The 22,775-nt window shown below is 42.4% G+C and overlaps 1 protein-coding gene across 2 annotated transcripts in view; it reads left to right on the forward strand.

Annotated features, from left to right (window-relative positions):
* Positions 1–22,775, forward strand: part of lyst (lysosomal trafficking regulator) — a 59,981-nt gene that overhangs the window by 28,008 nt on the left and 9,198 nt on the right. The window contains exons 6-30 of one of the 2 annotated variants that reach the window (XM_086258609.1): positions 3,552–4,494; positions 4,596–4,757; positions 6,874–7,030; positions 9,172–9,383; positions 9,504–9,570; positions 10,082–10,191; positions 10,959–11,328; positions 11,419–11,575; positions 11,688–11,861; positions 11,953–12,104; positions 12,792–12,982; positions 13,687–13,932; positions 14,570–14,743; positions 15,604–15,753; positions 16,670–16,807; positions 16,888–17,086; positions 17,177–17,305; positions 18,101–18,725; positions 19,163–19,343; positions 20,080–20,249; positions 20,390–20,620; positions 20,809–20,975; positions 21,745–21,897; positions 22,008–22,169; positions 22,522–22,713. In XM_086258609.1, coding sequence (XP_086114735.1) covers positions 3,552–4,494; positions 4,596–4,757; positions 6,874–7,030; positions 9,172–9,383; positions 9,504–9,570; positions 10,082–10,191; positions 10,959–11,328; positions 11,419–11,575; positions 11,688–11,861; positions 11,953–12,104; positions 12,792–12,982; positions 13,687–13,932; positions 14,570–14,743; positions 15,604–15,753; positions 16,670–16,807; positions 16,888–17,086; positions 17,177–17,305; positions 18,101–18,725; positions 19,163–19,343; positions 20,080–20,249; positions 20,390–20,620; positions 20,809–20,975; positions 21,745–21,897; positions 22,008–22,169; positions 22,522–22,713 — 5,612 coding nt within the window. The remainder of the gene's footprint in view (positions 1–3,551; positions 4,495–4,595; positions 4,758–6,873; positions 7,031–9,171; positions 9,384–9,503; positions 9,571–10,081; positions 10,192–10,958; positions 11,329–11,418; positions 11,576–11,687; positions 11,862–11,952; positions 12,105–12,791; positions 12,983–13,686; positions 13,933–14,569; positions 14,744–15,603; positions 15,754–16,669; positions 16,808–16,887; positions 17,087–17,176; positions 17,306–18,100; positions 18,726–19,162; positions 19,344–20,079; positions 20,250–20,389; positions 20,621–20,808; positions 20,976–21,744; positions 21,898–22,007; positions 22,170–22,521; positions 22,714–22,775) is intronic. The other variant, XM_086258607.1, reaches the window with a different exon arrangement.

A 22,775-nucleotide genomic window follows, 5' to 3' on the forward strand; every position in this document is an offset into this window, starting at 1 on the left:
TTATGTAAGAGTGTCGTGAGTACAGTAGCATAACATAGCAGAGGCAGATAATGTTTGTTCGTGTGCTTTTATCAAAATGCTGGCAAATGTGAAGTTGTGTAAAACTGTATTTTTGGTTTTTGGTGTGGATATTCTCAGTTGTCTGTAGAATTCTGAGATGTTGAGACAATCCAGAGACATACAGGTTAAGTAAACTCTGAAACGCCCATAGAATGGGACGTGCAGAGGTCTGTGCCTGTGTGTTAACCCAGGTGACCTGCTTAGATTACATCTCAGCGGCCGCTCTACACATGCTGTGATTGGTTGCATGTTCTTGCGACCCTCAGCAAGATCGGGAGTGTTAAAAAATGGATGGCTGGATGCTTTGAGATGTTTTGTCAGCAGTAGGCTGATAGATTTCCTTGTTAAAATTCAGAGAGTTCTCTGCTCTCTACAAGTTTGACTGACATCTGTGATGGGTTTGGGGTTTTTTTCTCTTTTAACCAATCCTCTGAATTACATTTTACAACTCTTTAGAGCATAACAATAAACTGCTCATATCAATGAGGTGTCTGATAAAATATTTATTGATAAAAAGTCCACATGTGTTTTAACAGGAAAAAACATTAATAGCCCAATAGCTAATCAGTTTAACTCTGCTGCTATTTTTTCATTCTGTTAATTTTTTTTGAGACAAAATGCACAACAATTTACTTTTAGATTCAGAAAAGCAGGAATCAAAATTCTCAGCTTGTGTCGAGACTTTTAGTTTAATTAATAGACTATAAATGTAGATCTATAAGTTTATATAAACAAGTTTTCACTTATCCTCAAAGCCCAAATGAAGGGGTATAACATTTACAATTAAAACTCTCTTTTATGTTTTCTGCAGCAACTTTAAGGTTTTTGTGCCATATTCAGTTGTTTGGTATGCAATGGATGTAGTTGTAGATCTAGTTGTATTGGTCTGTTTTATTATAACCTCAGCTCACAGAACACAGGATAGTTGGTGCGTGGCTTACTAAGATGTTATATCTGTACTGGTCTCAAGGATGAAATTGAACGACCACATTTCCCCATGAAGTCTGCAGCATTACTCCATGACAGGCTCCAAATTAAAAAGTCTTCATTGGTACTGAATTTGCAGTTGCATATGGTCAGACCTCACATCTTTGCACATGGTCACTCTCGCTAGGTTAGACTATACAGCTCCATCTACTGGGCTATATACATATTTGTTCCAAATATAGCTGCAAAGTTAGCTGGCTGCAAAGCGGTGATTAACTTGTGTTGTTTAGGTTGGCAGACAGATGGAAATTAGGCGAAATAGGATCCACAGATCATTTGATTTGGGGCACATTCATGTATGAGTTACACAAATTGGAGCTTCAGAGCCTTCAGTACTGCGGGAAAAGGTTTGAGCGACATGTGTCAGATTTTTCTGTCTTTCGTGGTCTCACAAACCGAGCGATTGAATCGATGAGGACTGAATTTTAATATTTGTGTGATCATCCTTCACGTGGATGGGCAAAACCAATTCTACTTAAGTGGTTTTTACATCACCTTCTTATGCAGTCTGCTCATGCAGGAAAAGTTATCGAAAGATAACCTGAAAGACGAGCAGCTTTTCTTCAAAGTTGGACATCATCTGATGCATTGCCCGCCACTGCATCATCTCCTGCTCTCGTTTCGGTTTCTGCGAAACAGGAATCATATTTTTCAGAAGTGAGCATTAAATATGCAGACTAATGAATAGCCATTCTGATGGAGTTTCAGACCACTAATGAAAGGAGGAAATGTTGTGAAGAAGCAGATTTAATCAACGCTACATTTATTTAGAGGAAGACTGGAGAAAATGGGTTTAAATTGGTGAAAAGAAATCAACAAGTTAATAATCTGTTAAATTTGTTTTGTGTTTCACGCTCCCATCCTCAAAGCTCTAACTGAACATCTGTGTCACCGCACACTGCAGAGAAAACTCCATGCTGAGATTAAAGTGGTTGTTTTTTGGTTTTTTTGTGGGATTTCAGTCCGTTTGTAATGTTAGCACTTCTCTCAAGTTGTTTTTCCACACCAAATGTTGATTTCACTCAGAGGTGATGCTTTATTCTTTCACCATAATTTACCTTGTGCTGTGATAGCGTCATTTATTATTCATCACAGCCTCAGTAGTGTGTGTATATCACCAGTAAACAAATTTAAAAGGGTAAGGTGTCAGCTGTGTTTTCCCAGTAAATATATGATTTGCCTTAAGATAACAAGTCGTGAATTTGTCTTTCATGTTGCTCAATAGAATAAACATGAAGCAGAAAAGACATTGGAGAACAAAGAAAACGCAGTAAATAAAGACTAGCAGGTGTGTCCGTGTGCATTATTGTAGATGATGACTTATTTATGTAAAGGTGTTGTGCTGGAGAGAGAATTATTTCTGCAACCAGAAGAGAACAAATGGAGTTGGCGTGTGAAGGCTCCTGCGTGATGAGGTTTTTTTTTTCTGTCACTGGCTGGTTACAGCACTTGTCTGATTGAACTGAGCGGTGCTTTTTATTTTAATAAGGGAGCGCTGCGGTAGGAGGTATTTGTGTGCACTCTACACATCTACCCGAGTTGTCAGCATGTTGTTTATTTTGCTGGCTAATAAGAAGTACAACTCCAGTTCCAAAAAAAGTTGGGATGCTCTGGAAAATGCAAATAACAGAATGCAATGATGTGCAGATTTCATAAGCCCATATTAAATTTGCAGCAGAAGATAGAAAACGTATGTTTAAACTGAGAAAACATACCATTTCAAGAAAAAGGTTATTTTTAATTTGATGGCAGCGACACGGCTTGAAAAAGTTGGAACAGGGTCATGTTCACAATCACGTAGCATCTCCTCTTCTTTTAATAACAGTCCATAAACATCTGTGAAATGAGCTGCTGGAGAGAAATGTTGTCCCATTCTTATCTGATACAGGATTCTAGCTGCTCAACAGTCCTGGATCTTCGTCACTCTTTCCATTTCATGATACACTAAATGTTTTCAATTGGTGAAATGTCCTCAGCACCTGGATTCTTCTACTATGGAGCCATGCTGTTGTAGTAGATGTAGTATGCAGTTTAGACCTTCCCTAAAAAGGCATTGTCTGGATAGGAGCATATGTTGCTCTAAAATCCGGATATGCATTTCAGCAGTGATGGGGCTTTTCCAGATGTGCAGTACCATAGGCACTGAGGCACCCCCATACCATCAGACAGGCTTTTAAACTGAACGCTGATAACAAGTCAGATATTCCCTCTCCTCTTTAGTCCAGAGGGTGTGATGTCCATAGTTTTCAGAAAGACTTGGTACATTTTCTAAGTACAAATATTTTATGTTTTATATGTTCTGTTGTCATTAATAATAATTCATGGCATTCTGTTTTTATTTACATTTTACATAGCTTCTCATCTTTTTTGGTGTTGGGTTTATATATATATATACCCATTCTTTATGAGGGGGGTAATAAATGACACAGTGCATTTTAATGTGAAAAACAACTTATTAAAATGTCCTTTTTGTTTAACTTAGTTTCTCATCTTTTGTATTATAGGGTGATCAGAGACCTTTTTATTAGCTGTAATGGACTCAACCAGGTGACAGAGCTTGTCTACTTGGACCAGACACGCTCTTTAGCTTTGAAGGTGTTTGAGACTCTGATAATAGGCAGTGGAAAGCAGCAGGCTGAGGGGGTGCTTCAGGAGCTGGAGAGTGCTGATGCTGAAGAAAGGGAGGCTGTCTTAGGCCTGGCTGAGGAACTGGGGTCCAGAGGCATCGGAGAGGGCGCACAGAGTCTCAGCAAGTTCTATGAAGGCCTGAAGGAGGCTTATCCACGACATAAGAGCCGTAGCGGCCAGGCTCGTGGACCGGGGCGCAGCCGAACAGAGATCCACCTTCATGTTATCAATCTTTTTCTATGTGTGGCCTTCCTCTGCGTCAGCAAGGAGGCAGATTCTGACCGGGACTCAGCCAATGACTCCGAAGACACTTCGGGTTATGACAGTACAGCGAGTGAACCTCTGGGTGGACGGCTGCCATATCTGTCCCCAGACAGTGTAGCCCTGCCCTCTAAAGAGCAGCTACGACGCGCCGCTGATGTTTGGTCAGTGTGTCGGTGGATCTACCTGGCCAGCCCTTTGTTCCAGAGACAGTTCTTCAGGCTGGGTGGACTGGATGTCTGTTTGCGCCTTATGGCAATGGTCATTCAAAAGCTCTCCTGTAAAACGAAGGATGGAAAAGCAAAGAAGAAGAGAGACGGCAAAGGTAAAGGCAGCCCCGATTCCACAGCCACTTCACTGGGACTGGAGGAGACTTCTCATGATGCATCTGAAACCAGCAGCACCAGTCCAGCTGAAGGAAAGACCAAAGATCCATCAAAGAAACTTGAGGAAGAATGGCAACTTCAAAGTATTCGTCTCCTTGAGGCTTTGCTGGCTATTTGCCTACACAGTGCTAACTCAGCCCTGCAGAGGATAGAGCCTGAGCTTTCTTATCAGGTATGTTGAGCAATGTGTTTAATTAACTAACCCCTAAACAGGCCAAATACGCAAAAAAATACTTTGGCTTAACTTAAAGTGTCATGTCCTCTCGATTATAGCTCCATTCAGTGGAGGATACCTTGTTAGAAGTGAGAGACCAGCTCTCTCGGTCTGGAGTGGTGAACTCTGACCTTGCCATACCCCTGTTTGACTCTCTCCTGAGAGTGGCCTTGGCTGAGGTGTCATCCTGTCCCGATCCCCCTGAGGAGAAGCCAGAGAGGGTGAGTCCTGCCTTGGGAGAACCTGTGAGACAATAAATATTCTCCACTTTCATGAAACACTCATGTATAAAGAGACATGAGGTGCCGTCATTGTTGATCACATCTAATCACTCTATAAAGCTTTTGGCAAAATGTCTCTCCATTATTTGTTCGGCTGAATTCCATTTACTCATTAAAATTAATCTTTTTTAAATCTCTTTTTAAAACCATTTGTTTTCGCTTGCACAATATGTGCCTGTTTTCACACTACTAAAAAGTCATTCATGAAATAAATATTTCAAATGACTATATTATGGCACTAAATGAAAGCTGCTATAGGTTCATTTATTGACCTTTTGTTGAGCAGTTAGTATCTTGGAGGCCTTTATTGCCCATATCTGTCCTGTTGACTCTAAAAACAACAGGCATACTTTCCTGCCTGTTTTTTACTTCTCTGTCTTTTATGTTACTGTTTTTCTCACTCTTTTAACAAATTCCAGAGATAATTCCTACTGATTTCAGCAACTTGGCAGAAGGGCAAAACAAAAGGGCAAATGCCTTCAAAGGTTTCAGGCAGGGCTGAGAACTAGAGAGAGAGTTGAGAGCCTGTGTGATCAGAAACAACTGCATTTTCTTGTGTGTGACCCCATGTTATTAACTCATCATCTCCCACCAGCAGCCACTATTAACCAGTCAGACGGACAATAACATGCAGTGCAAACACGAGTGAAAATTGTATGTTTCTTTTTGCTGCCTCTTTTGTCTGCAGAGTGAAGTATCTGTGCATCTACAGCGTGTGTTTGAGCACCGTGGTAAAATATAATGAGCAGTGGTGTTTATTTAAGAGGCAAGCGTACAATGAGAGGAAAACCATTTTCCACCCAAGTGTTATCAAGCATCAGTACTGCCGTGTAAGGCCACTCGCACTATGTTGCTAAGCAGCTGTTATCAGCCTGATGTACAACAACAGAAACGGTGAACGTAAATAATTGTAGCCCTTGTGTGGAGCCAGCAGCGGATGCAGCCTCATTTTAAAACCCAGCATGCTGCTGATGTTTCTTTGTTTTAGTGGATTTTACACTCTGCTGTCAGCTCTTCAGACAGACTTAGTTTAATTAACATATTGAAAACATTTTTTAATTCAATCAGTTATCTTCACACATGTTGACAGTTTCTCATTTGCTCAGTACAGATGGGCCTCTACAAACTCTCACCTCCTTAGCAGTGCCACTATCAGTGCAGGCTTTGTAAAGCGTTATTTAAGATTCGCAAGAGACATGAATCTGTTTTTTCATTTATTCCATAAATAAGGCAAACACAAACGAAAAGAAGCCGTCCGCACTTACATGACTGAAAGTAACTGTCTCATGTCTGTCAGCCGTGTTTTCTTCAAGTCTTAAAATGCCTGTCTGACTAAGCCTGTTCCAACACAGGAGGATTTGGCTTTTTATATAATAGATTTACCTATTTCCTAAGAGCTTAGTTCTTTCTCAGTGAGCACTGGCAGACTGTGATGTTCGCTTAACCATTACAAGTATGTGCTTGAAGCACCGAGATTAGTCTTCCACCGCAAAGTTTGTCCACTGATTTAGACCAGTCTTTTAAAATGTTCACCCACAATTAAATATAAAAGCAGCCTCATATTAGTTTCGAAGGAATAGAGGTGTGTGATGCAAAAAGCCTCTTTGAACCAGGAAATGGTTTAGTTTGTCAGTTTACGTGTGTGTGTGTTTGCCTACATGCACATATGATGACTGTTCATGTCGAGGAACTGGGGCTGTGTGAGCGCCTTGCAGGTCAGCTGATATTTGTCTTATGACTAAAAATCTTGTACTTTCTTTTTCCCCCGTTTTGAGGGCAGTCGATTCGCCGCATCAGGCATGACACTCCATGTCATGCCTTTTACATTTTACCCTAAAAATACTCGATCGAGGAATTTTTTATTTTTTATTTATTTTTTTTTTAAAGCAGCATTGGGTAAGCTCTTATGAAAGCAATCTTATCTTAAGTGCTTGAAAGTTAACCAGCCGTTGAACTTGGAGTGTATGGGATTGAAATTCATGATTTTTTTTTTTTTCTTCTTCTTATTCCTACCTCCTCTTCTGCCTCACTTGCTCTTTCACTCTCTTCTTGCCAGAAGCTCCAGGTGTTGGCGGAGGGGGCGGCCCCAGCGGGCGATCTGTCTGAGGAGGTGGACGAGGTGCAGAGCTGCGGCGGCAAGCCCCCAGGGGAGGAGGAGGGCTACGACGCTGACAGCGAAAGCAACCCAGAGGACATGGCCAAGCAGGAAGAGGGTAGGTCCACACTTACTGCCACACTACCACACACACGCATGCTTTTATTCTCACTTACTCCTCCTCAAGGATCCATAGCTGCTGCACATACCAAACCACTTCAGATATTGTTACTGAGGCTGGTTGCAGTTCACACTTATATGAGTCTTATTACTTTTCACTGCCTATTCATTTTTCAGTTTATTTTCTGAACGCTATAAATCATTTTTACTTCAGATGTTTGTCTTCTCTGCATCTTGTTTTTATTGGCTATAACAACAACAGACTAACCTCGCTGGATTGAGAGGTCATGGGACCGTTATAACCTCTAAACCTGCTTGTTTTGAGTCTTGGGAAACCTTGTTTCTCACACTGTTAACTGTTTAATCGGTCTTTTTGCTGAATGATTAGTCCTTTCTGGAGTTCTGTGCATTCACTGGATGCTCTTTTTTTCAGTGCAAATGCACATACAGACAGTTACTTCTATAATAAAGAAAAAAACAACATCCTCCTTTGGTGTGCTGTGAAGGATGTGAAGCAATAAACGGTGGCTAGTTTTTAATTCATGCATATGACAAGGCAGAAAATGCGTTTAACCTCTTGTGTCAGCTCTGTTTCACCGCTTGCAGGTTAAAGACACGGCCCGATTACACTATTTTTGCTTCATCTCCTCAGAATAAAGTCATTGTTTTACGTTTTACAACTGCAGGCAACTAAATTCTTTTGGTCTCATGAGCTAGATCCTGTGACTTAAAGTCTTCATCAGATGGAAATTTTAGCTTCCTGGAAAACTCTTATGTCATGAGAAACAGAATCTTTAACCTTGAGTCATATTGAGCAAACCAACTTCACAATGCAGTGCTATTTATTTGGTAATTAGCCTTATCTCGTGTTTCTGTAAAATCAAACCACTTATTTCCACTGAAAGTCCTTTTTCAATGGTACATAGCTCAACTTAGGTAACTGAGCACAATCAAATCAAATCAAATCAAATCACTTTTTATTGTCACATCACATGTGCAGGCACACTGGCACAGCACATGCGAGTGAAATTCTTGTGTGCGAGCCCCACAAGCAACAGAGATGTGCAAACACAACAACACAAACGAGCAAAATACAAGAATGGCCAACCTGAAACTAATAAATATATGTACAATATATAATAGTGTATGCATTTCTGGATGAGTATACTAAACATTTTCCTACGTGTGTGTGTGTGTGTGTGTGTGTGTGTGTGTGTGTGTGTGTGTATACACATTTTTACAAATTAAATAGTAAAAAAATAAAATAAAATAATAATAATAATAATAATAAAAAAATATATAAAATATACAGAGTTGAATATGTGCAAAACAAGTGGCATTTATATACAGTGTGGAGTGCATAATGCAAGCACCAATGACTGTTCCTTTTTTCACACTCAATTAAAACTTGATCCTTTTTCCTGTATTTTTTTTAATCTAGCATTACAGCAATTCAAAATTATTTCTAATATTTAATAATAAAAATGTTTATTCCAGAATTTCTCTCCTCAGGCTGTTCTCGTTTTGTCCAAATTGGCTCCTGTAGCTGCTGCCTCCTCACATTTCCTGGTCTCTTAGCGGCGTTTACACTGCTCCAGATCCTTGTGTTTATTAGTTTGAGGTTAATTGAAAGGATAAAGACCATAAACATAGCGAAAAGTGACGTGAAATGCATACTGTAGACTTCCTGCAATTAAATTTAACCACAGACCAAACACAAGCATCAGTATAATGCACTATCAAGGCAGACGGGTATGACAGTTGGTACGTGGCTTTTAGTTTATATTTACTGCTAGCAATATGTGACTGGATGCGTGTGTGGTAGATTGTAACAAAGCGTGTAGCGGTGCACAGGAAGACAACCAAGCTTCTTTAATTAAAAGGAGTTTCTAGGAGCTGTGTGAGAGCCTGCTGGACTGCTTTCCTTGAAAACACGAGGCAGCTCTGCAGCTGAGCACAGAACTGAGGCAAATTCATTTTTATGCTCTACCTCCAAGGACCCAAGAGAGGGAATGCCTTTGAATCATGGTGCTGTTCAAGGAGCAGAGGGTGGCATATTGTGCCTGTGCTTTATCAAGGCAGGCAGTGCGTGCCAATCTCTTGTTTGTGTCTCTGATCTTCTTCTGTTGGGTTTCTTAGGTTTGAAGGTGGAGCCAGCCGCATTGCATGAGTTTGTAGCAGTGGCAGACAGGCCCGGGCGAGGCGCGCTCCTGTTCCCAGAGATCTGTACGATGGAGTTGCAGCTACTTGCCTCTGGCTCCCCAGACCTGGAGGTTCTGAGTCATGTGTTTCACAGCCTGCTCAGTGCAGTACACGCCAATCACCACAATGCTGCTCTCCTCTATGACCAGGTCCCGCCAACCACAGTTTCCTCTTTGTACTACACTTAACCACCTCCCGTATTTGTCTTACTTTACTACTCAGCTGTGGTCTGAAGAAAATGACTGACTGCTTTGTTCCTGTTTTCACAGGGAGGAGTCAAAACTATCCTGTCTGGCTTTCACAACATTCTCAGTCAAACAAACCACTCGTTCACAGGTTTGTTCTTCATCCTGCTTTATTTTTTTTCTGTCTTATCTGATCTAAACACATTTTTCATGTGTGACGTCTCAGGAGGAGGGGAGCCCTCTCAGTTTGCTGTTTTCCTGAGATTTTTTCTGCTTCTGACATTTCAGCTGGGTCCCCTGGGCTCAGTGTCATGTTTTATCATAGGTACCTTTAGTAGTTCTTAGTCAGTCTTACCCGGTGGGCTTCTTTGGAACTTAAGTTGATCTTATTTAACATTATAATATCATGATGTCCAAAATCTAAAGGAAAAACAAGATAAGTGTTTGCTCTCTGTGGTGTTGGGGAGGATTTTTGTCCTTGGGATATTTTGTCAGCCAATTTCTAATGGCTAAAAGTTCAAATACAACATAGATTACATTCACAATTATTGAGAAAGCTTAAGAAAAATCATCTATTTTCTGTGGTAAGAAATTATTCTGATGCCTGCCAAAATGCGATGATAACTCTTTATGTAATCTGCTCTTCATTGGTCTACATTCAGATTGCCAGACTGTGCTTGTGGAGCTGCTGGTTGCCATGGTGAGCCAGAGGATCACAGCTGAGGAACTTGCTCTATTGAGTCGCCTCTTCCTGGAGAAGACCCCACCTACTGTAAATAGCCATCTCCTATCAGTCACTCAACAGTGTGCTGTTTGCTTGCACTCGTGATGCCTGACACTGATGTCTTCTTGTTCTCAGTGCCTGCATGCTTTTGCTTGTTTTAAAGCAGGAACAAGAATCTATTTTTAACACACCGTGCTGTCAGCCTCTCTTCTCACTTCTTGCCGCTTTAAAATGTATCAACACATAATGCTCCCTTAGGTAGCTTCATTCTGTATACAATTAACACCAAAGTGTGCAGAACAGATGTAATACTAGTACTTATTAACACACGTCTGCATTTAATTGGAATTCAGACGTCTATGAGAGCAGACAGGAAGGATTTATTTTTAACAACTTGCAAGGCAAGTTAATTTTGTCATCTGTGCGGATAACACACAACTCTTTGTGCTTAGCTGTATTCATCTGCATTCTTCATGGTTTGTTTGCTGGTTCTTTATCAATATTCTGCAGGTTTATTATGGATCACAGATAAATCAGTTACATTTCTTAGTGTATTAGCTTTTATGGGGGGGGCTTGGTTTTGTTTTGTTTTTTTTAAAGGGGACATATCTCTTTATTGGGTGTGTCAGGACACCCGCTGTGAAAATCGGCACTATCAAATATGTGGGGCTACCCATTGTGGCAACCCCTTGTGAATAAGAGAGCAGCTGAAAACAGCTTTAAGTTTAGGGTTACAAAAAAGCCCAGATTTAAGTGTTTTTGCATCAAATTTAAAACAGTTCCCCTAACTTCACATTTACTTTGTTACCTCCCAGGAGATTTTACTGAAGGGCATCTTACAAATTGTCGAAGCCAACATGAACATCGAACCTCTACACTTTCTGAGTTTTCCGATAATCCTTGGGGCTTCGACTCCGGGAGTGTTTTCCCCCAGCTCCAGACAGAACTGTGCCGCCGGAGGGAAAAGTGTTGGTTTGCTCTGGAAGAGCAAGCTGTCTCCAGGCCGTAGGGAGGGAGAAGCTGAGTACCAACCGAGCCACCTGCGCACCTCTCCCTGGCACATCGCCCCTCTCCACCTGCCCTTAGTTGGACAGAACTGCTGGCCCCATATGGCCAGCGGCTTCAGTACCTCTATATGGCTGAGGGTGGCCGAGCAGGGAGCGAAGGACGGGGACAAAAACAGGGGTGAGGCAGAACTCCTTTACTAAGAATCCTTTGTGCATGATGCCCATGAACACGAATCATTTTTGACATTCTCTGATTATTGTTTTCCAGAAGAAAGTAACCCTCCTGCAGCTGAGTTGCAGCATGCGTCATCTCAGGCAGGGACAAGATTGCTAGAGGAAGGACTCATTCATATTCTATCCATGGGCTCCAAGGCACTGATGCTTCAAGTGTGGGCAGACTTCTCTACAGGCTCTCTCACTTTTAGGTGAGCTCCAAGGAGTGCAGTCTCAAAGTAGTGTCAAAAGAATGAAGTGCTGTTTTTTAAGTATTCAGATTTTCTTGGACTTTAAGTATTCTAATATATTTCTTTTCCTCAGGATTTGTATAGACCCCAACGATGAGATAAAAGCAGGCCTGTTGGCACAAGCAGACTCAGCTGAGGGCCTGTTCAGTGGGGGCCAGTGGCAACACCTTGCCCTCACTTACAGCCAGCAGCCGGAGGGAAAGAAGAACGTCCACGGCCGCGTGGTCGTCTGGGTGTCTGGCATCTGGTGAGGAAAACTGACCGAAATGTAAGCTGTCGTTTGGCTCGCATGGTTTGATAAATAATTAAAATTCAGTCCAAACTGCCATTTTCTGTAGGAAGTGTGAAGTTTCTTTGGATTACACCCTACCCAGAAAGTCCAGTTTATCATCTGACAGCAACAAAACCTTCTGCATGTTGGGCCACTGTGTGCCATCCTCAGAGGAGATGGGAACACGCTGGAACATGGGCACTGTGCTACTCTTCAACGGTAGGGCTCCTGTTAAACTGAACTGAAGATAGTGTCTGTAATATCATACTTAGACATGCGCACTGCAGTCCGTTTTAATTGTTTAACTGCCCTCAGTGCTGCTCTCTGGTGGCACATTGATTATCACCTTCACTTTTACAAAGCAGTAGAAACTGTAGAAATGCTTTGTGATGCATTTGTATTTTAAAAGCGTATGCAGCTGTAGAAGGCTGCGCGTGGTGTGATGTGTGGCGTGCTGTGGATTCTCAGCATTCTCTCGGGAGGCTTACTGAATACTTCTCTGGTTACCTCTAATTGGCTGTGAAAGCCTTGCATCTAGGCGCTCTCGACCTATGAGCCCAACTGATGTGTTTAGACAAGCTTGGCCTCTCCGCTGTGGTTGGAATTCATTGTGTGTAGCAGGTTCTTCTTTGAAAAGCAGGACTGAAAGTATCAAGAAAAAAAAGTTGACCAGGACACCTCGGGAGTCTTGCATTGCATCAGCTCATGTGTTATTAATTTGCAGCGTATTAGTGGAATCATATAAATCATTAACTCTTTGAGTTCATTCAGGCTTTAGTTTGGATTTCTCACAAATCAATTTTACAGCTTCTGGATTGCACAAACACACAAAGATATTCCTTAAGAGAGAGGATATTCCCTTTTCCTAAGTCAAATAATAATAGATGTTTGCATGCCTCTTCTCAGGGTCTAGAATAGGATCTGAGGAGGCCTTCTACCTGTACACGAGTGGACCAGATCTCACCTCGATCATGCCCTGCAAGTATGGCAAACCCAGTGTAACATTCTCCAAGTTTGTCACCCAGGAAGGTCTGAAGTGTGAGCACGTGAGAGAGATTTTAATGAAGAGCAAGGATGTAGACACAACAACTTTGGTCGTAAGTCTCTCTTTTTTTCTCTTCTTTTTTTTTTTTTAACACGAGGCATTAAAACATCAGCCGTGTCACAAAAAGTGTAATTATGAAATGAAGCCAGAAAAAAAAAATGTTGCCGTGTTTGTTCATCTCTCACTCAATTCCTGCAATGCCCGCCGCCGACCCCTCTACTTATGCAGGGTGATTCAAGTGCTCTGTTAGCGTGGCAAATCCCCCCATGTCTCATTTATTGTTTCATTTCACGGTGTATGAGTTATGTGCTGTTCCAATTAGCTGTCATTAATGATACTGCATGGTAGGAAGTAATTTGTCCCAAATGGGGAAAAACAACTATTATAGTTAAGCTGCAGTTATTTTAGTCAGACTGAAAATAGTTTTTCTCCCATTAAGTGGGAATTGCTTTGTTGATAATAGCTCATTTTTAGCTAATAGCTAAAAAAAGAAAAGCCAAGATGATAAGAATAAATGTTTGGCCATTTTTTTGTAACTTACTGTTAAATCTAACAACCCTTGCCCTGGTGTACATTTGTACCCTATTTGAGGACATTTTGGCTCCTTATTTATTTATTTTTAAAATTACTTTATATCTAATATCCTAAATCAAGTATCAACAAATTTCCCACGTGTGGGACTAATAAAGGTTATCTTATCTTAAGATATTACTTTTTTCCCAAAAAAGATAATTGTGTGCGTTGGTTTCTGCACAGGAGAGCCTGGCGGTCGTGTACGCCCCCAGCAGTCCGAGAGTCTACACAATTTATGAGCCTGTAATCAGACTGAAAGGTCAAGCAAAGACTGTGGTTACCCAGCGGCCCTTCAGCTCCAAAGAGGTGCAAAGTGTTTCCCTGGAGTCCGGTGCTCTCAGAGCTCTGCTCCCCACCGAAACCCACGGCCTGCAGAGTGTCCTGCACAAGATCGGAGGAACTGGAACTTTTGTCTTCCTCTTTGCACAGGTGGGATGATTTAACCCTTTCTCACCCAAGTGTCATACAGGCTGCCTGGACTTATTTTGTAATTTTGGCTTTAAAATTGCTACATAATTCTCAGCTTTCAAGAACTATTTGAATTTTCTCTCTAGCCCAAAATAGTTGAGGAGTTACAGTAATGTGAGGCACATATGGTAAAATCTAGAACCTGATTTTTCTGTCTGTGTGCACACAGCAGTATCTCGTGAATGCTTTGTGCTACCGTTATACACCAAATATCTCCATAAAGCTCATCTTCTCTTCTTTCCGAAACCAGTTGGGGTTTCTTTCTGACACAAACTGTAACAGAGTTATGATTATTTAAAGAGACCCAAAATAAGTAAAGGGTTAAATGTGAAGGGCAAAGCCTATATATAATATGTATGCAATTTGATTGCAGTATGTAGGAGAAAGAAGGCTCTTGAATGACTTTGGAGAATTTTTGTATTTGATTAATTATATTCCAGGCCAACTGATGAGGTGCCCATTAGTTCAGTTTCATTCATAAAGAAAGCATTTGACATTATTTTGTGCTTCTGTGAGATCTCAGTGGCCACAGCAGGCCCTCATGTTCACTCTGTTTTGTTTTTCCCCCCTTCGCCTCCTCTGGCACCGTTGTGTCCAGACAGTGGAGCTCAGTGACTGTGAGAAGACCCAGGCTCTGGCCCTGCAAGTGCTGCTGTCGCTGTCCAAATTTAACCAACACCGCATCCACGAAATGGACTGTTACCATGGTTACTCCATGATCCATCAGGTCCTCATCAAGCCCAAATGCATCGTAGGATATCACATGTTGAAAGTGAGTCACACCTTGAACTCTTGTCTTCTGTCCCTGCAGCCTCAGCTGATCTGCACAGTAAAATATATCCTCTATTTATTTGATTTTTGGGGGGCCATGAATCTGATCTGGCCCGACACACTGGTTCCTCTCTGAGCCGGTGTTGGTGACCCTGCTGTTACTTGACCCTCTGGCTGTGTCTGTAATTGAGCTGTGTAATGGCTCTGGCTGAAATGCATTGTGTCTGACTTGATGAAACACTGAGCTCCTGCAGAGTAACACAGCAACTCTGATTGCATTTGTCACTTTAGGCTTTCTCATCCTGTATTGTATAGCATAGAACTGCACTGATTAGTGGCATTAAATTCCCATGATCATTCCTATATAAAAGGAACACGCTGTGCTACAGTTGTTGATAGTTTCCATTTGTACCTTTCACTTCATGCTGTAAAAGAAATCTAATTCTGGTACCTTTCTTAAACTGGGGTAGTTACATTGTTAACCTGCATCTTAATGTTTTAACTGAGTGCAAGGCTGCAAGCTTCTGTCTTCAAGTAACAAAATGTACCAGAGACATAAAGGACTGCAAGATTTATGACCACTGCAGTGAATCTGGTCACAAATGATATTCTTTGATCGATACAGACAGGGCTGCTCGTGGAGTAAATGGAATTAGTTTTGACTGAGTTGACTGAGTGATAAGCACTCCAAATATTTCATGGAGAATGTATTGATTTTCTTCCTGCTTGAGATTCAGAACTAGAGATTATCAATATGTTGAGGTGTGTTTCTGATGAGAGTGAACGGCGCCCTGTGAGTTATTATCACAGAAACTCTACAGAAGTCGTTGCGTTTCTGACGGCCACGATTTTTCTTCCTAGACTTTACTCGATGGGTGTTGCAGTGGACCCATCCTCATCCTCGGAGAAGACGGTCAGTTCCATTTGGACGCGGAGTCTGTGGCCGTGGTTCAGGATTTAAGGCTTCTCTCAGACATTCTGTTGGATTGGAAGATCTGGGCCAAGGCGGAGGTAAAGACTGCATTACAATTAAATGTAACTATGGCACACCGTCTAATTCAATTACATCGTTTTGGTCAGGTCCATCACGTCCAAAAGCAACATCCATGTATTTGCACACATATATTTTCTTAAGAACAGTTTTTATCATTTATCATTTACATCAAAAAGAAACTGTAACATTACATCAAGTTAAAGTCCATCGCCCTTCGTGCGAGGATATCTGTAATGTAAACATCCAGAAAGCCTCTCTCCTCCTTAATAACAACTCATCATCTCCACTCTCCTCGGTGGAAATAAGTAGAGCATAAATAAATAATGTATGATGTTTTTGAAGGACACTGTGTCTAACAAAGGCAGACAAAACATGAAAAACTAAGCAGGTGAAGATGAGCAATCACACATTCATTACTGTGAGGATACTTCAAATGAGCTGCATTTCTAATGCAGTTTGTTCAAGATCTAATCATTCATTTTCTCATCACACCTGAAGGTACAGTTGTAAAGAAAAGAAGGAAAGTTGTCTTTTTTTCTGAATGACTTTTGTGAATCTCAGCGTTTCTGGTTTTTTCAGGGTCTGTTCATTTATTTATTTATTTATTGTTATTGATATCCTCTCCTGAACAGACAGAAAGCTTAAAACATTATCAGCTAAATGATGAGCTTCTTAGAAATTCATACATTAACTCTAGTGGCCATAGTCACTGATTTTAGTTCTCCCACAAAATCCCCGCGGCCTCTGAAGCGCTTTAAGGTTTTATCTTCTGGTGAATCAAATGTTTTCGGAGAAAGCATCAGTTAGTGGTTATTCCTGCAGTTTTTGTGCTGCAGACGACATTTTTTTAAAATCAAAGAGTCCGTGAGGATTCTTTCCAGAACTGTTTTACTGTCTCAGCCGTCATATGGTGTCATTTACTGTTTGTGTCAGTGCGGAGTGTGGGAGACGCTGCTCGCTGCCTTAGAGATCCTCATCAGGGTTCACCACCCTCATCAGGTCTTTAACATCCGTCAGTTCCTCAAGGCTGAAGTAGTGCATCGCTTCCTGCTCACCTGTCAGGTATTACAGGTAGGTCGCTGCCACAGAGCTGCTTCACATTCCCTTCCCTCTTCCTTCCTTTTTATTTTAAATATCGTGTTTGTTTTAAGGAACATCGGGATGAGCATCTCACGGCGATCCCACAGGAGGTGTCTTTGTCATTCATCAAAATCATCCAGGAAGTACTCGGGTCTCCTCCTGACATGGATCTGCTAAAACTGATCTATAACTTCCTGATGGCAGTGCACCCACCTACCAACACCTACGTCTGCCACACTCCATCCACCTTCTACTTCTCACTGCATATAGGTGAGGAAGCGGTTACAGCTGAGCGCACCGGCTCCATATCAAAGATCCATTAAGCTAATGTGCCATGTTCCTTTGATGTTTCTCTGTCAGATGGGAAGCTGTACCAGGAGAAGGTGCAGTCCATTATGTACCTAAGACACTCCAACAGCGGAGGAAAGTCTGCCAGCAGCTCTGTGGTGTCGCTCTCCCCGACTGCTTTTGCCGATGCTCCTCATGACGGTACAGCTGCTCCAACTAAACACCAACCTTAATGCACTCCCAGTACCCTAACACAGCACATAATTAAATACAGACCTCAGGTTGTTGCTTTGAATGATATTATAAATCGAAAGCTCAGCAGTGCTTTTATGAGAGTATGTGCCTCTAACAAAGGAAATTTGTTTAACATGTTTAGTGCTGTATCAGCCTGATTACGTTGGGTTTTTCCCCCTCACTCTGTGATGAATTGGTCTCAAAAGTTTTATTTTAAGAACTTAATGTAAACATCATTACTTGTGGGAAAAAGCTGATGCATGAGCATTAGGTCATTATAACTCTCCCTCCCATCCTCCTCTGCTTTTAGCTTTTAAAAAGACTTGAAATAACCTCAGCTTGATGTAAGTCTATTAGAGCCTCTCTTTGTAATACTTTGTGATATAAATTCAACATATCTAATTACTCTATCGTTTTACCTCTTTTGACTGAGCATTTATTATTCCTGGTTTTACTTTAAGAGCCCCATTTTGCAATCACGGTGTTTCTTTTTGATTTATATTTTATTTTAGTTAAACTTTAGCAAGCACATGAGTAATTCCTACAATACTTTGTGATCAACTCAGCTATAAGGGGATAGATTTAATTTCCTAGTCCTGTTTAAACAAGGACGCATTATGTTGTTCGCCGCAGCCCGCTGGTCTCTGAGTATTTGTATTTGCACTTTAAGTGTTGTATACTATGCGTGCATACAAATAAGGTGCTCTGCAGCCTTTAATTGAAGCATTTGCAAATACTCAATGAGTCTCTTGTGTTTTCCAGGCCATCTCCATGCTTCTTCCCTTGATCATGGAGGTGATGATCAGTCATTACGTGCCCCTAGTCTGGGGCCGTCTCCGTACTCTTCGCCTCTGCTGACGCCTCGGCTCGGACGCAGTAGCTCAAACGAGGCAGCCGAAGGTGACGGGGCGTCCCTCGCCACTCATCAGGCTCTCGGAAGCACAGAGACGCTCAAAAAGGGCGGAGGTGATGAGCAGCTCCTCAGCAGCTGTGAGTCTGCCAAGACGATATGTGAGGACAAAGACGCGGGCGAGGGAGCAACCCCGCGCACACCATCCATCAGTGTGGAGGAGGAGCGGGATGAGGCAGCAGAGGTCGACAGCCTGGCAGACGGGAGCGTTGGGGTGGCAGAGTCCGAGGACAGGTTCGAGTGGGTCATGGACGAGGCGCCACGCCGACCTGACAGCCTGAAAGGCATCCCATCCTTCCAGAGGAGCCACAGCAATCTTGCTAGTCTGGGTCTGGCCTTCCCAGCTACAAATGGCTCGCTGACAATCAGCCGGTGGCCCACAGCTGCTGACCGGAGCTCCATACCTGAAGACTGGGAAAGTTACACCTACTCTCCTGGCTATGAGAGGGCTCACAGCAAGACTGAGTCCAATGACAGGTATGTAGTTCTCTTTAACATGGCAGCTTGATATACTGTGAATGAATAAATAAATAAAAAAACACTCGGGATGTTTTAAGCGCTCATTATCATAAGTAATTATGTTTATGCAGCCCATAACAAACTGTGGCCAAGCTGCAGTGAGCAACAGTTTATCTAAATCCACGTGCACGTGGGTTTAGCTCTGAATGTATCACCAGAAACGTCTCGCATCTGATAATGACCAGAGTCGGGATTTGCATAATCTTCATAAAGCATGTGCTCAGAGTAATAATCCCCAGCCAACTATGACAACGATTTGTACTTCCGTGATAGATTCAGCTTATTCCTCCTTGTTATATTAAATTCAACACTCTGTCTGTACTTGACTTTCTTAGTGTTATTTGGTTGGTGTAGCCGTTCATGTGCAGTAACATTCGTCTTGGTGTGTTTCTTAGGTCCAGCACAGAGGATTGCCTGGTGCTGATCTGCTGTGGGCTCTATGATCTTCTGAGGGGCATCTTGCTGCTGTTGCCTGACCTCATGCTTGAGGAGGTGATGGACAAACTCATCCAGACAGAGGCCCTCATCGTCCTGGTCAATCACTCATCACCGCTCATCCAGCAAGGAGTCATGAAGGTTGGTTTCTCCTTAGAGAGTCTGATGTACTGTAAAGCAGAGGGGGGTCTGATTCTGCACCAGGAGTTCATTTTCATCCCAGTATCTTCTGCAAAATACTGTTACGGGCTGTAGGATGTGTGAGCTCATTGCCATTCCAACAAGCTGTAGTTACACATTAGTTTTGTATTTTATGCTTTGCAGCAAGCACTTTTTCCCCCGAGATACCTCACACTGAGCTTTTAGAAAGCTGGGAACAGCTTGGACAGGCTGAACACTACTTTTTTCCTTAATGCTTACAAATCCCATCAAAACTCCAAATCACAAATGTGTCACTGAATAGCCTTTTGTTTTACTTTTGTGTATTTTTAAGAATTTTATAAACTAGGTGGTTATTGCAGCTAAAAGGTTTGCACACTGAAACTTCACTACACATTTTCTTTTGTTAATCATAAATTACTTGTAAATAGTGGCTCTTTGGGAAAAACCTTGCATTCAGCCCACTATATTTTCCAACAATTAATCCAAATTTTTTTGTGCATATCCCTCCTAAATGCCAACACACATGTAGTTCCTGTGGAGCATAGGGGCAGTGCTACAACCCAATTGTCAGAGGTGAAAGGGTGCAACAGCTGTTAATAAAACAAACAGGAGGATTGTCGTAATACCACGGATGCCTCTATGAGGCTGAGGGATAACACTGGCGCTGTACTCCTCTGTACTGACAGGCGTAATTTATTCTGCTTCTCCCACCCAGCTGCTGGACGCCTATTTCACCAGAGCTCTTAAGGAGCAAAAGGAGAAGTTTCTGAAGAATCACGGTTTCTCACTGCTGGCCAACCAACTATACATCCACCAAGGCAGCCAGGGGCTCCTTGAATGCTTCTTGGAGATGCTGTTTGGACGGCCGGTGGGCCTGGAGGAAGAGTGAGTACATAACATCCACTGCACCACAGGCGCATGATTGCACATTAATATGTATAGAATTGTCTGCCGTATGAATAATGTTGGATGCAAACATATTCTTCATGTTGTGCCACATTGTTCTTTCTCGTGTTTCTCTTTAGTCTGGACCTGGAGGAAATGGAAAATCTCTCACCCTTCAGAAAGCGCTGTATCATCCCAGTGTTGGGTCTTATTGAGAACTCTCTGTATGAGAACTCTTTGGTGCACAACATCCTGTGTATGCTCCTGCAGCTCATCAATGCCTGCCCCAAGCTGGCAGACATCCTGCTAGACCACGGACTGCTCTACGTGCTCTTTAACACCCTGTCTACCCTCAATGGCATGGAGAACGGGTACGACTGCCAGAACAGGGAATGATTCATTCAGACATCTCCACGGGTTCATAGCACGTTTGTGTTGAACCTTTGAGCCAAGAATTAAATCATTAATCCTCTTATTGTTGGTTGATCTGGCACATGTGAGTGGTAGACTGACTTCCTGTGCTTCATATTTTCTTGTTTTCCTTGTCCTCCCTCTGTAGTATTCCCCTGAATGACTACAAACTCCTGGTGTGTGACATCCAGCAGATGCTTGTAGCTGTGACTATTCACTCCTGCAGCTCCTCTGGGTCCCAGTACTTCCGCATCATCGAAGACCTCATTACCTTACTGGGTTTCATGCAGACCAGCAAGATGCGTCGCACACAAGGTGAGAACCGTATTTCGATACACATGCAAAACACATCAGTCTTGTCACCTCCCATGCTCTGCAATCGTGGATGATATCAAGCTGTCAAGCTTGGCTACAGAAACAAATAGGGCTGTCACTTTATTATCTCCATCTGCAGAGTGGAAACTCATTTGAGAAATATCTCCCATTTTCATCTTCCCACCAAATGGTTTTCTCTCATTTTTCCCTTTTATTTGCTCTCTGAAAAATATCTCTCCCTCCTCTTCCCCATTAGCACTTATTTCCTCGCTATATTTATGATCTGATATTATCATTCTGTGATCACAGAAGCATTAGAATGGCATTATGAGTGTGTATCTTTTTATTTTTGGTTGTTTTTCATTTCAGATATTATATTCAAATGTTCAGATGTATTATTAACATTATGGGGCTCTGTGCAAAAAAACATTTTGTATTGTTGTTCTCAACTTCTCATAATTATTCTAAGTCTTAATTGTACAGCACTTTGCAGTTTGCTTATTTCAACTTAATGACTGTGTCCTTGTTAGTGAGGCGTGTGTGTTCATCACTAGTGTAATCAACACCATTAAATGCCGCATGAGGCTACCTGTGCTGCTCTGTCTGCAAGTCCTGTTGCCATTAATTTTAGTGTTGTCAGTATCAAAGAGCAGTAAGTAATTGTAAAATTGACTAACCTGTCAGTTGACTGTAGCATGAAGAGCGTGACCTTGAGTCACTCATCAGAAGCAGGTTGGCTCTAACATGACACAAATCTTTCTTTTCCCAGAGATGGCTGTGGCTTTGCAGTTCCGTGTCCTTCAGTCGGCGATTGAGTTTATAAAAACGACCGCCAACCAGGAACCTCAGAAACTGAGCACTTCTGTTAACGCTCCAAGCTCTCCGCATCACGCCATCTATCAGAAACGCAAGAGCATCGCCGGTGAGTGTCTCAAACTGGCTCTGGCACTGTAGAAAGCTGCAGTCTGCTTCTGTGCTGCTGGAGGTAGAAATGTGTCTGTTTATTGATCGTCTCTTCATCCCGATCTGAAGGTTCCATTGCCATCAAAGACTCCATTATCCCCCGCATCCCCAGGCAGCACTACTGCTCCTATGGCCAGATCCCCTTGTCCCCTCCATTCAGCTTCCTGTCCCAGGACTCCCCCCTCCCTTCCCCCACTGGAGCTCCATCGTACATGCTCCACTGTGACGCAGGTAGCTGGGACTGCGGTCCACAGCGGAAAACATCCTCCCTGTCAAGGGGCATGTTTCCCTCTCATGCAGTGAACTCACCCTGTCCCCAGGACCTCACCTTGGGGGTTAATTTGCCCAGTACCCCAGTGTGTTACTGGTGCCTTCTCTGTGTGCATGTGAGTGTGTGAGAGATCAAATGCTTAACTTCGTCAGTGTTAAGCATTCCAGCACAGATGACTATTTGATTAGTGAATCCTAATAATTTTCTCTTTACCAAAAACACGTGTGCTTATCCTTTCTGAAAACTGGCTAATTATCCCAGACTACCAATTTTATAACCACATTCGAGCACTTATCAAGATTGTTCTTGTAGGTCGGCGCCGGTTCTCTCTGGCCCAGACTGACTCTCTGCTGATGCGAATGCGCTCTGTAGCCAGTGACGAGCTCAACCAAATGATGCAGAGGAGGATGAGCCAGGAAAACCCCATCCGTGCCAGTGAGACCGAGTTTGTCCAGCGGCTGCAGAGGCTTGTGGTTCTTGCCGTCAACAGACTCATTTACCACGGTACACAGCCTGGTGTTTCTTTGAATGATCTGGTCTAAACCCTTTATGAACACTGCACGCTA

This window comes from Aulonocara sp. 'chitande type north' Nkhata Bay, linkage group LG13 (assembly GCF_057382095.1).
Source record: "Aulonocara sp. 'chitande type north' Nkhata Bay isolate Kocher_YH1m ecotype deep benthic linkage group LG13, A_spYH_male_GT1.1, whole genome shotgun sequence".
Lineage (NCBI taxonomy): Eukaryota > Metazoa > Chordata > Actinopteri > Cichliformes > Cichlidae > Aulonocara > Aulonocara sp. 'chitande type north' Nkhata Bay.